Raw genomic sequence first — 14,482 nt, 5'->3', positions numbered from 1 at the left:
TAAAACTGCCCAGTCAGGCTACAGTCATAGGCCTGCAGTCATGGTTTGTTCTGCGACTCTAGAAGTGGCCCAACAAGTGCCAAAATCCACTACTGACATTGAATTTTCACTTTCTACCCTATGAACTCCTAGGTATGTTAAGTATGCCAATTATTAGTGCAGACAATTTTGACATATCTAGGGGTCAGACACCATGCAGTGTGGCCTGGTAAGTAGAGTCCCGGTGCACAGAGTCAAAAGACCAGCAGCTCCAGTCCCAAAGAAATGTGGGTGTTCTTGGAAAAATAGCCATTTTCCTGCACCATCCCAGTCTACACATTCCAAATGAATGTGTTGTGTATGTACTTGCACAATGTTGTTAACGTTTTAAACTTTAAGTAGAAAATAGTGTTTGAAATAAATAGAATCCAGCAACTGTTTTTAATTCTTTGTTTTGCATTTTCCCTCAGATCCTGGTGAAAGGCATAGTTGGTGACGACTTCACTGGAGACATAGGAATAGATGACCTGTCATTTTATGATTGTAACCTTTACAGTGGTAAGGGCCAAACTCAGACTGTTTGCCAAGCGAACTGCTCAAGATTGTTTCCTTTCAGATTCTGCCACTTTCTGCAAACTTTACACATTATATTTTCAATTTGTGCTTTCGAATAGACTCAGCATTTAAAAAATGCATTAATTGATCCTGTTGCATTCTGTATCATAGGATGGGAACATCATGAAAAGAAGTTATATACAGAAATCAGAAAATGACTTGATGTGTTTTTCCCCTTGTGTTATAGACCTCTTTATGTGTCTAGCAAGACCTCTCGCTACCACAAAACTAAAAAAACACAAATAACACACCATTCCTTTCAAACACTGGTTCGTTGGACTGTCTATCACGTTTCAGAAACAGTCCATGCCATTTCGTAGATTTCTACATTTTTACCCCTGTATAGTCAGTTGGTGTTCAGGTCAAGCAATAACTCTGAAACCTTATTCTTTTCCTTTTTAACATATTATTTGCAGGCGACTGCTCCCTGTTGCCACCTTGCAGTAGGTGACACATTGGGGACATCAGTTGGCTTCCTGTGCATCTTCCACAGGTCCACTGTGCCCTGTGGTACTTCATTCTTCTCCCAGGTGCTGCTCTTTCCCCACCCAGAGAGCTTGGCTCCTTTCCTAATGCCGGTGCTGAGCTCTGGTTTGACTAGCCAGCATATCTGGTGGGTCTCTTAGACTCTCCCCAGGCACTCAAGTCTCTTGCTTCCCATCATCCTTCTCCGGATGCTCTCGGAAAATCGAGAGTGCCTGCTGTCTCTCCTGAAGCTGCAGCTGGGCTGTGACGTCAGTAGTCAGTGCACCCAGCAGCTTTCTTTGAATGTTTCGCTGGGCATCTGGCATCTCTCCTGCTGCCATATCATGCCTGCTGTCTGTTGCTGAAGCCCGTGTACTACTGCAGCATTTAGTTCAGGTTTTCAATTAAGAACTGAACTGCTTCTATGGGAGTGCTTATTTATGATAACGCGAAACAATACTAAGGTAAAATCATATGTAAGATGCAAGAAGAACCCAGCTATTTCCAGTTATTTCGTTGCTAGTTTTTCCACCAAAATATCAATAGTGGCATGAAATAAAAAAAAAAAAATGACCACAGTCATTCTAAATGGCTTGTTTGTATAAGGTCAACAGGAACGTCAAGGAGCCAGGTGGTACCTCTTCTAGCAATACTTGTTTATGGCAGAATGCATCTAGATCGACTAATAATGTGTGAATTAATTCATGTCTTTTTTTTTGTAGTGGGTGCTGGTTCGGCGCTTTGAGCTTCAAATAATGCGTATCACTATGAGCTTAAGTTTCAGCACTATTGTGTTGTAGAATTAATTTGGTCTGCCACTCGTCCACATTTTCGCTCTGGTGGCGAGGAGACTTATACTACTTGTTGTTGTGTCCCCTTCAAAGCTAAGATGGTGGTTCTGAGTTTTCACACTAAATGGTATCTTGTTAAAAGGCACTTTTATTAGCACTATTTCTTTTATCCCTTCTTTTACGTTTTGGGGAGGACTTCTAGCCATTTATAAGTGGGTATTTCCGGTAATGTTAGCTTCCTGTTTTGTAGTGGCCCAAAATTAAAAACATCACATGCTTTGCCGGTCGAATGTTTGAAAATTTAGGGTGACTGCAATACTGGGGAAATGGGAATCTAACTTCCAACGTCACCATTGAAAAAGTATTTTAAACCAATCCAATCCAACAAGCTTTATTCGACGTGGTGCCATGCCCATACTTACTAAGGATGCTCTGACCTCCCGTAACCATTTGATTTTATAAAAGCAGTCAGCACTGATTAGAGCTTGTAGACCTACAGCATAGGTTGCCAGTTCTGTGGTGCACCAAATTCTGCGCAAATATAATATTGGGCGCAGTCTCGCTATATCAGCCAGTGCTTTCCTGCCTAGATCGTAGAGCAATGGACGTACTGGGGTACTTTGTGGGAGGCTTGTGACCTTACGTAAGAACCTATTTTTAGCTGCTGTTAGTTTTGGCATCTTCTCAAACCCCCAAAGCTCCACTCCATATAGTGCTGAACTGACCACTTTCATATTGTATATTTGGAGCACGGGCTGACTGGTTTTGTCAGGGAGGTTGCAAATTCTATTTGCAAAACTCCAGATAACTGCCGGTGCTTCAACGTGGCCATGTCGAGTTGACGATCCCATCTCAAGTCATTCTGTAGTATGACCCAGATATGTGAAAGAACTAACTTGTTCCAGGGAGCTATCATTCACGAGTATGCCTCCTCTATATCCTTTGTGCGGGTTGAACAACATGAGTTTTGTTTCGGAGACATTGACTTCCAATCCCCGCAACAGGCAAAACTCCTCAAAACGTTTCAATGCTCGTTGAAGTTCGGGGTTTTCGAGATAATTAACGAGTCATCAGTAAACATTAAAGTGGGAATTTTTACGCTAGCTAGGACTGGGGCATCAGTGGGGGGAGACTCATAGAACTTAGCGATCTCATTAATAAACAGGGAGAATAGTGTGGGAATCATTACACAACCTTGGTGCATGCCTATCTCTATGGGAAACGGGTTGGTGATTGCCCTGGGTGCCCCAGTGAATTTGCGCAAAATTACCCTCATGGAGTCTAGCGATGAGGGAGAGCAAATCAGGAGACATCCCCAACTCCTGCAGAACTGACCATAGTTTACTACAGGACACAAGGTCAAAAGCTGACTTAAGATCGACAAAGGCAGCATACAAACTGCCATTGCCTAGGACCACCGTCCTCCAATACACTAGTGTAAACCTAAACATCTGGTCAATTGTACTAATGTGTGACCGGAACCCAGCCTGCAGTGGAGAAAGTATGCTCCGCTCATCTATGCAATCCTGGACCTTGTTTAAAACGAACTGCCCCATTATTTTTTGTAAGGAATCTATTAGGCTGATAGGCCTAATAGATTACCTGGGTAATCTATTTTTACCTGGGTAAACCTGGTGGGTAGTTACCTGGGTGGGATTTATCCCCTTTTTTAAAAACAGGGATAATCTCCGCCCCTTTCCAGTAATCGGGCACAGGTGCGCCTATAGCAATTGCATTTTCTAACAGGACAATATACCGGCACCATCTCGACTTGTCATAAAGAAATATGTCAGCCAGGATACCATCTAGGCCTGGTGGTCTTCTGCCCGTTACTGCTCCTAAGGCAGTAATGACATCAGCCCCTTCAAAAAGTGTGTCTTGATGAAACAAGTGCGGATGCTCAGCCTGATTACCCTCGGTTAAGCTACTAGCATATTGGGATTTGAAGTGGTTGACCCATTGGTGCTGGGCTACGTGATTTTGTGGTGGTGGTGGCGGCTGACCTCCCCTGTCTCATTTTACTATATTCCAGAACTGCTTGGAGTTGTTACTAACACAAGCAAGTCTGAGGACCTGCCATCTGCTTTCGTCCCATGCTTTCTTTGCCTTTTCCTGGGCCCTCCTATATTTTAGCCTAAACAACCATACTCTAACAGTGTCCCCTGCCTTAATTGCGTCCCATAAGGACCTGTGGGCCTTTCTACATTCCTCTCGTTTGTTGCGAGACCCTGACCTTATGGTGCTTCACAAATTGGGAACGTAGCTGGGCAAAACATTTATTGTGAATAGCAGTTATATCTTCGGGGACCACGGAGTTAGCTGAGCAAGCCTCTAGCTCGGCTGTTGCATTGTCAATACCAGTACTAATGGTTGCTAGAATTTCGGGTTTAGCTATTATCTGTGCCCACTTCAATCTCCTCATATTGTGAGTGGGAACAACGTCAAGGGTGGTCGTCATGCTACGTGGCCGAATGAGCACCCTCTCTGGCAACAGGTCAAAGGTCACACACAGGAGATTATGGTCGCTCTCTACCCGACCCCTCACTGACATATCCTCAAAAGTATGCCATAGCCACAAATTAATTAGAAGATAGTCTATACGGCTAGAGCTGCGGCCATTATGAAATGTATTTGCCCCATGTCTATCGGAAGATGATCTTCCATTTGGGGCCCAGAAGCCTTTTTCCAGGCACATGAAGTTGATTTGGATAGCTGTGTCCGTCCACTTTTTTATAGGGGTAAGTTCCAATTTTGGGATGCCCCAATGTGCATCTTCCTCGCTGGTAAGATCATGTTCTTCTGAGGCAATGGGCTCAAAGGTCGAATTAAGGTCTCCTGCTATTAAGATTTGAGAATCCCTAGAGTGCAAATCTAGGAGATCATCGGATCATCGAGAGCCGCTAAAACTTCCGACTTCCTCCCACCACTCAGACCTCTTGCATAGACGTTATAGATGTCAATATTTCCCTTCGTGCCCATTTTCAGCCTAATTGCGAGGATATCCCTGCTCTGTGTTGGAAGCACCTGAATGTTATAGCCAATCGCTTGACAAACCCAAATTGTCAATCCCCCTGAAGGACGGCCTTTTCCTCCACTACTAGCTGGGATGTGGTAATTTAAATGACCTATGCAATAAAGGGGCTCCAACAACCAAGTTTCCTGAAAGAGACAAATGCCGTAACCCTCAATGAATTGGAGACAATCAGGGGAAATGACCTTAGTCCTCAAGCCAGCGATGTTCCATGATATTACAGCTAATTTGTTTGCGGTGGGGTAAGATGCCAGTTGCCCGACTGATGGATTAAGCGCCACAGAACTTTTAGCCTGCATCTCTACATCGGGTACTGGTCTGACTAATGTGTTTCTGGGCAACTTATTGGCCCCGCTAGATGGTACCCGGTCACAGTGAGTGGGGGTTTGCAAGTTATGGGAGCAATAGGAGGCTCCAAAGCCTTTTGTTGGGTCTCACTCAGTAGTCAATTGTTAGCCTCCATTGAGGAGGTTCCTTTCAAATGAGTATGTGGTTGCATGGTAACCCGATTACCCTGGCTGACTAATGGGAATTGCCTGAATTAAATGGAAGAATTTCCGGGCGGGCAAGTACGAAATTCCAGGGCAAGAAGGTTTTCTACTAGATCTACTCCGGTTAGGGTAAGCTCGATATGATCTAATGATTCGGCAGGTGAGAAAACCTCCAAGCCCTGATGATGTTGTCGCGTATAACTGAGCGACAACCCTGTACTTGACAAATCCAATAAATGGTTTTATTGATCAGGGTATCCACATTTTCCAATCCCTTTCTGGGGTCAAGCTTGGGTACGTTAACCGTGTAGATTTTAAGTGCTTCGGTCATACTAGGAGTGGTTGACTGGGTTGGCCTATGTTGGTCATTACAGGGGTAATATTGTGCATGAGATAAGAAAGTAATTCCAGGGCATAAAGGTTGGCCCTGAATTGATGGTTTGTTATGGCGGTTGTTTGAATGGCTGGAACTGTGACTAATTGGGCACTTAACTAGTGTAGAGGAGGGGGTTGATTTAGGGGGTAGAGCCACCGTAGAGGGTAGATTTATGCCATTGGGGCGGGTATTTATGCCCTGTGCAGTGGGTTTTTCGCGATCAGTGTAACTAACTTGCGGGGACTGATGGATGTGGCTTGTTGTAAGATTGGAACTCAATACCCTGGTCCATGGGGGATCCTTTTGACTAGGGAGGTAAGGCTCTCGATCATCAATTTCATAGCCCCTATTTCCAGTCTAAGGGTGTTTATAAGATGGTGTGTTTCCTGTAATTCTAGGCTGGGCCCAGGACCTGTCCCTCTACCAGGGATCAACTTCGGGGATAACAAGGGCTTGTCTTCCCTATCTGCGTCGGGCAGGTCCGACAAGGGTGAAAATCTGTTAGCGCAGGAAATTACAGCACCCGTCTGTTCGAGATCAGTGCCAGAGAGAACAGTGGCGGGGTTACAAAGTACCTCTTATTCTGGGCTTTTCTTGGTGCTGGGTGCAAGGGCCCCTTTCCTAAGTTATTTTTGAAATATTGCAGGGATAATAGGGCAGCTGCTAACTTTAGGCTTGGCGGGGAGTAAGGGTTGGTGGGGAGCTTTATCAGAGTGCGTAGATGGATCAGCCTCAAGGATGATTTCACATTCGGTAATAAGGGTGTCTATACAGTCTAAGACACAATTACTACCTGGAGGTTTCTGAGACTTCCTGACCTTTTTACCTTTATCCGACCAGCAATTACCACATCCCCCACTGCACCCGCTACCCTCCATAGATTTTCTCTACCCCATTTTCCTACACTTCTATCTGTTGACTAATCAAGGTAACAGGCCCTCCCACTAATACTCAACCATCTGGCATTAGGTTACACAATAACTGATTGGGATCAAACATAGATGATACACGACTTCAGGGCGATTGCTTTATGTAAGCATTGAGTCTGGTTACTGTAGGAGAGTAGGATCTGCTTCTTATAGTTACCCCCACTTTTTGCTGATGTTTCACTGTTTTCGAGTTAGTCTGGCTGGGATCCTGCTATCCAGGACCCCAGCCTGGCTGCTTTCCCCTATAAATTGATTGCATGTACTTTAGGTACACCACAGATTGGATTATGGGGTACCTTTATAAGTCCCTAGTATATGGTATACTATGTACCTAGGTCATAGGTACCCCAGAGGCTTCTCAGGGGCTGCAGCATGTACTATGCCACCCCTGGGAGACCATTCAAAATGACACAACAGGTCTGCTACAGCAGCCTGTGTAAGATGGTGACTGCACCCCTTACTTAGATATAGGTTCACTATATCTATCCTAATCACTGCACATATAAACCTATCAGTCACCCCTATGGCAGGCCTTATCAATCCTGAAGGCAGGGTGCTGAGTTCATGTGAGACGGTGCCCATGCATGAGCAGAGCACCTCTGCAGCTTTCGGAACCTATATTCCGGGGTTGTTTGTAATGCAGCCAACCATATATACTTAAGTGCATTATAACCTCGCGGTACATGCTAACTTTAAAACGGCTGCATGGAAACATGTTGTGTTTGGTGTAAAACACCTTGGAATCATAACTTCACACCAGTAAATGGTGTGGGAGGTATGATTCCACCCTACTAGAGGGAGAAATATGACAGCACCGGTACACCCGGTACCAGCTTTACAAACCCTGGCATCACAAAATGGATGCTGCCAGCCAGAGACACGAGTCTGCCCTCCTGCTGCTGGACGAAACTCCGGCAGGGGACAGATGGACAATAGGTTTGTGACCACCTCCCAGACAGGCTTTAGTGTATTGGGGCTGGGTGGGTGCACTCTGAGAGTGCTTTGATGTCTGCACTGGGGGCACATTTGGTGTTCCTGTGCATAGTCCAGCTCAAATGGGTTGCAGGGGCTATCAGCCTCTGCTCTGGCATGAAACTGGACAAAGGACATGGGTGTCCTGACCCTCCCATAGGTGGATCCCCAGAGTTTGTCCCACCCCTTCCTTGGGTATAAAGTATGAACCCCTGGCTACAGGACTTTAGATTTACCTGGAGGAAACTCTGCTACAGAAACCAAGTACTTCAACTATCTACACTACGTTGGATGACTGAAGAATCTCCCTTGGAGTAAAGGAGTGCAAGGCAGGCACCAAAGACGCATCTGACCGGTTTACATCTACGCAGCACCTGAAGGACTCCGAAGATTTTGCAACACAGGAGGTGGGTTCCAAAGCTTCCCTGAGGCTGACCAGTGCTCTCAGCAAACCTGAGACCCGGAGCCCTTGTGGGGACCGTGCAACCCAAACCCCTGGACACCGTGCACATTTGCAGCAGCATATGCTTTTTCACGATCACTGAGGATGTGCTTTGGACTACTTGTAGTCAAGACTCGGAGCAGTGATTCTACTGAAGATTACCAGCCTACACTCCACGAGTGTTCCATGGGCTGGTATTTTGAGATTCCTCTCGAGGTCCCTTTGCGATCCCTAGTCCGTCGACCTGTGGGTCCCTGAGAAGGGTACTTTAACTTTCAGTGGGCTTTCCTGGTTGCGCCAGACGTGCCCTGACTCTCCATTGCTTTGGGAGCCCACAGGACCTTGCTGGTCCACCCCGAAGCATCTTATCTCTGACCGCATGGGTTGCAGTTGCCAAGGCTTGTTGGTCTCCAATCCGGACACTGACCCCCCCCAGCACTCGACATCCTTCATGGGACAGCTTGCCTGCAGACTTTGGTCATCGTTGACCTCTCCTGGTCCCCGTGGCTGCAGAGTTAAGCTTCACCTCTTCGCACCTGAAACACCCGACATCGGTGGGCATTCGTCTCCCGAGCCCCTGGTCACCCTGAAGTGACCCACACTCTGTCCCCTCTGCTTTCAGGTTCTTCTCAGCTCCGATCCAGGTGTGGATCACACCGGACACTTTTCCTCTTCACGGCAGCAGCAATTTGCAGCATCACGCCATTGAAAACGACGAAGATTCCCTACACCATTTGACACCTATGCACCCGACTTCCCTGGGTTAGATAACACGAGTACTCCAGTGCTCACATGGATGCTGGCCTTAGAACCTTCTAAATTTGAAAGGGTTTGCTCAAAGTACTTTTCTAAGTGTCCTTAATCTTTAAAATTCCAACCGCTATTTTCCCATAGGATTATACGAAGCTTGCGGCTGTGTTCTCACACTGCACGCATCCTCCGTGGGTCCCTTGTGTCACTACCTTGGGTGGTTCCTTGGAGTCCCAGCGATTCTACGTGCTCTAGGCACTGTGTCTAGTCAAGTTGTGGTTTTTATACTACTTTCTTAACCCCTTCGCTGCTAGGCCTTTTCCCCTCCTGTGCTAAGCCTTTTTTGGGCTATTTGAGGTAGTGCGCGCTTAGGCCCCTGTAACTTTTTGACCACATTAGGTATCCACACCAAATTTGCGTCCTTTTCTTCCAACATCATGTGGATTCTAAAGGTACCCAGGGTTTGTGGATTCTCCTAGAGGGTTCTCAGAAATTAGTCAAAATACAGCAAAATCTTGTTTTTTTTGTGAAAAATGGGGAAAAGTGGCTGCAAATGAAAGCGTCTGGGTTTTTCTCTGCAAATGATATCAAAAAAGGGTTTGTGGGGCTGAAATCACCATTTCTCCAGCTTTTAGGGAATGACCGATTTTTGTTAGAAATCCAACTTTTTTTACACAGTTTTGACATTTTTCTGGGACATACCCTATTTGGTCTCCTTCTGGGGCCCACTGTGTATTGTGCTATTTACTGTTGTTCTATTGTATTAATATTGTGTACCTTGTTCTCTAATCTCATAAAGAGGTTAGTAGAGAGTTTTAAGTAATACATATATATATTTTATATATATACCTTGTGTGGTTCTCCTTTCATTTGGTCATTCAGGAGGTTATAATCTGGTAAACCAAGCTACTTTACATTCCTTCGACACTTCGCCTGAAGGCTGCTCTCCACATCTACCACTAGGATAGCTTTCAATAAAGGTTGTCTTTAACCTAATCATCAATAAGGGTCATTTCGACTGGTGCAAGGTGCCCACTTTAACTAGTGGACAGCATATACCAGGCCAACTTCTCACAGTTACTACATAAAGTTCAGCCGTGTAGAGATTTTGCGATGAAAGCACGTGGGCGAAGCAACAAACACAGTACCTTGGCAGGAGTAAACTTGCCTGCCACAATATTCTTAGTCCGTGGACCAGATGAAAGGGGGGTGGCCCTGCCCTGCCTCTTTCTGGCAATGACGTGCAAGGACGCTTGGCCCGCGTGCGTCCCACGTTACGGGAGAACTGTAGCGCTTATGTGCGCGAGTGCGGCTCCTCCTCCCTCCTGGGAGTGTGATGGTCTTTGGGGAATGGAGTCCCCTTGCAGGCAACCCAGGCAGCGGCAGGAGGGCACAGGAAAATGGCGTCCCGCGTTGCGGGAGCTGTAGCGCTTATGAGCGTGAATGTGGCTCCTCCTCCCTCCTGGGAGTGTAATGGTCTTTGGGGAATGGAGTCCCCTTGCAGGCAACCCAGGCAGCGGCAGCATTGCACATGAAAACAGCGTATTTTAAAGAGTTGTCAGTTTTTTTTTCTCCAGAATATCTGCTATTATTGTTTCTTGGGAATGACTAGCTCTCTGTAGCAGAGTTATCTACCTATTATTATTATTATTCTGAGTTTTATATAGCGCCTGGTTACCAAATAGGCATCCCAGCGCTTGACGGCACATGCCACTACTGCAAAAAACAGGGACTACACGGGAAACAGAAAAGTTTTTAAAAGTTTACGGAAACGAAGAATACTGGCTTCCGCGCGCAGTTGTAGGGGCAATGAATTCCACAGGGAGGCCACATTTATAGAGAACCTTCTGCCACCAGTTCTTACCTTTTTCACCCTGCCAACCTGAAGGAGATGTTGATGGTCAGAGCGGAGAGAACGAGAGGCCTTGTAAGGCTGGACCATTTCCTCCAAAATGGGTGGACCCACCCCATGCAGAACTTTGTGGGCAAAGCAAAGTGATTTAAATTTCACCCTGTCCCTCACCGGGAGCCAGTGCAATGCCCTCAACGCCGGGCGGGCAGATTGGCACCTAGGGAGACCCGTCAAAAGCCTAGCAGCCGCATTCTGCACTTGCTGCAGTTTATTCAAGGTAGCTTCGGGAGCACCCAGGAAAAGCGCATTGCTGAAATCCAGCCGCGAGATGATAAGTCCCTGGATGAGAAGCCTGCGGGTGGCTACTGGGAGTAGAGGCAGAATCTTCTGGGCTGAGCGGAGCAGGCCAAAGCACACGCCAGCAGTCTTTTTGGCATGGGTTTTAAAAGATAAGTCCTGCTCCAACCATACCCCCAGGCTCTTAATCTCCCGCTTGGGGGGAGGTACCGGTCCCAGACAGTCTGGCCAGCTGCTGGGGGACAGAGATGGAGAAGAGTTCCCCAGCAGCATCAATTCCGTCTTGGAGCCATTTAACTTTAGGGCTGAGCTGCACATCCAAGTGTAGATCTTTTCAAGACACGTGTGCAGCCGGTCGGGATGGTGTGCCGACTGGGAAAGGCCAACCACCAGCTGAGTATCATCAGCGTAACTGATGATTTTAATACCCAGCGGTAGTACCACACTCTCCAGGGGGGCCATGTAAACGTTAAATAAGGTAGGGCTCAATGAAGAGCCCTGTGGCACACCACACTGGAGAGGGGATGAAGATGATTTTGCCTGGCCTTCCCATACCTCAAATGAGCGACCTTCCAAGAAGGAGGCGAACCATTTGAGGGCCAGACCCGTGATCCCCACCCCAGAAAGCCGTTGGAGAAGCACCTGATGGTCCACGGTGTCAAAAGCAGCGCTGAGATCCAGGAGGATCACTGCCACTGAGCCTCCCGAGTCCAGCATGCTTCTCGCATTCTCCACGACCGCCAGCAAGGCGGTGTCAGTCCCCTGACCAGGGCGAAAGCCCGTTTGGGAATCGCCCAGAAGGGAATTGATTTCCAGAAAGTCCGAAAGGCGGCTGTTCACCAGCTTCTCAGCCACCTTACTGATAACCGGCAGCAAGGAGATAGGCCGAAAGTTAGCAAGGTCAGCGGGATCAAGGTTAGGTTTTTTCAAAAGGGCCTTGACCACCGCGCCTTTCCAACTAGGGGGAACTACCCCCTGGACGAGAGACAGGTTTATCAGGTCCGTCACAGGGCCCCCAATTGTAGATGACACCTGTTTGAGATATTTAATCGGTACTGGGTCTTTCGGGGAGCCGCTCTTCATAGACCCCAGAACCGCCAAAACTTCCTCCTTAGTAACCGGACTAAGGGAGGCCAGCTCCACCGATTGCAACTTACGTTGGGAAGTGGAACTATCCTCCAAGGACAAGACCTCACCTGGCTGAGGAAGGGAGGCCAATATGTTGTCAATTTTACTTTTAAAAAACGAGGCCAATTCTATACATTTTTTGCGAGGGTCCTCGTGGCGAACCGGAGGATCGGGGGCATTCAGTAGCTCCTTAATAACCCTGAATGACTCTTTAGAAGAGTTGGCCGCCGAGCCTATACGCTCTTCAAAGAATCCTGATTTTGCCACCCGAATAGCGGATTTATACCTGCTCAAGGCCGCACGATATTCTTTGCGACTCACCTCACTCCAGTCTCTCCTCCAGGACCGCTCTAGCCTCTTGCATCCCTTCCTCAGGGTTCTCAGTTCAGGTGAATACCACGGTGCAGAGCCCGTTCTCTTCCCCCTCGCGAGTTGTATCTTTTTAGGTAGGAGAGTATCCAGGGAATCCACGAGCCAGGTATGAAGGTTTGCATCAGCAACAATAGGGTTAGCTCCCAGGGAGGGCTGCGTGGCCTCCAGATGTGCCACCCAGGTGTCAACTGGGAGCCTCGACCAGGCTCTCTCTAGGGTGTATACCCGTGAAACCACTGCAGTTGGACTATCGAATTGCCATATAGCGGACACCAAAAAGTGGTCTGTCCACGGCAGGGCAAGAGCCGAAGATGAAGTAAGATGGTCCAAGTTGGAAAGTATAGGATCGAGCAAATGGCCCTTCTCATGGGTCATGCCCGAATTAGCCAGATTAATTCCGAACGATTTAAAGTTGTCAAGCAAATCGACTCCCGCGGCATTAGTGGGGTCCTCGAGATGGATATTGAAATCCCCGAGGACAACAAAGTTGGCAGTAGAAGAGGCAAGGAGTGCAGTAGTTTCAAGAAGGGAATTATGGAAGCTACTCAAAGGTCCAGGGGGGCGGTAAATCAACAAACCTACCAAAGACACTGTAGGTGACAACCGAAGGGAGAACTGTAAGCTCTCACAATCAGTCACCCCTCCATTCTGAATCTTATAGGCAAGCGTGTCTCTATAGAGGACTGCAATTCCTCCTCCCCTCCCTTTAGGTCTATCAAGATGGGCTATGTGGAAGCCCGGGGGGAGTGCTCTGACCATATCAGGACCAGAGCTGGGGGCGAGCCACGTCTCAGTAAGATACAGTACATCCAACTCGTGGTCTAAGATAAGAGAGTTAATTTCAATGGCATGGTTAGGCAAGGACCGGCAATTTAGTAAAGCCATGGAAAGAACAGATTTCACCACCACTAAATTGTGGCCGGTGGGACAGGCTCTACACGGTATAAACGGAATAGTTCCCATCTGTGCAAAGCTACAACTAATGGGATGGGGCGGCCGCAAAGCCAATAAGGCGTCCCTCCCATATCGAAGCCACGTAGTCAATGGCGCCACAGAGTCGGGTATGATGACAAGCCCTGGGCCCGTCTGGGCCCGGACGGGCACAGACGGGCTTGACTCTGGCGAAACTCCGGCGATATTCCGGCGATGACGCTGCGTGATGACGCTGCGCGTCAACATGGCTTGCTTTATGCTCGTCGAGCGCGGGGCACTAGGGACACTAGAGCGCTACCTACGCCTCCTGCAATATCCCCCCTCCCAAGATGGCCACCAACACGAGACAGTGGGCAGGGACCCGCTAAAACGCGGTGCTATAACCAAGATTAGGTGGAGGTAAGGTGGCAGCAATGCGGGTGTGCGAGTGGCTGAGTTTTAAAACCAGGGGAAAAACGAGTAACTGAATTAAAGTAAGAGACAAAATGGGACGTTTTTTAAAAATATTTACAGCAGCAGGCTGCAGCGAAATGACAGTGAGTGCAGAGCTATCCAAAAGATGTTAAGAGTGCTCACCTGGAAATTGCCTGGCTTTATGCTCGTCGAGCGCGGGGCACTAGGGACACTAGAGCGCTACCTACGCCTCCTGCAATATCCCCCCTCCCAAGATGGCCACCAACACGAGACAGTGGGCAGGGACCCGCTAAAACGCGGTGCTATAACCAAGATTAGGTGGAGGTAAGGTGGCAGCAATGCGGGTGTGCGAGTGGCTGAGTTTTAAAACCAGGGGAAAAACGAGTAACTGAATTGAAGTAAGAGACAAAACGGGACGTTTTTAAAAATATTTACAGCAGCAGGCTGCAGCGAAATGACAGTGAGTGCAGAGCTATCCAAAAGATGTTAATGACCTATGCGCAGGTCCTCTGGAATTATGCAGCAGAATTAAGTAAGTTATGCAGCAAGAAACTGCAAATTATGCATAGTAATGCAGCACATTTTATGTTCGTAATGCTTCAATATATTGTCATGTGTACACTTATTAATACAGCCTGGGCATTG

At 47.5% G+C, this 14,482-nt stretch overlaps 1 protein-coding gene across 4 annotated transcripts in view; it reads left to right on the top strand.

Moving 5' to 3' along the window:
* MALRD1 (MAM and LDL receptor class A domain containing 1) overlaps positions 1–14,482 on the top strand; it is a 2,533,556-nt gene that overhangs the window by 789,125 nt on the left and 1,729,949 nt on the right. For all 4 annotated transcript variants that reach the window (XM_085630825.1, XM_085630827.1, XM_085630826.1 and 1 more), the window contains exon 14: positions 450–537. In XM_085630825.1, coding sequence (XP_085486951.1) covers positions 450–537 — 88 coding nt within the window. The remainder of the gene's footprint in view (positions 1–449; positions 538–14,482) is intronic.

The sequence above is a fragment of the Triturus cristatus genome, chromosome 10 (assembly GCF_964204655.1).
Source record: "Triturus cristatus chromosome 10, aTriCri1.1, whole genome shotgun sequence".
NCBI classification, from domain to species: domain Eukaryota; kingdom Metazoa; phylum Chordata; class Amphibia; order Caudata; family Salamandridae; genus Triturus; species Triturus cristatus.
Note: the sequence above shows the minus strand (reverse complement) of the source record. Positions and strands in the feature narration are given on the sequence as shown.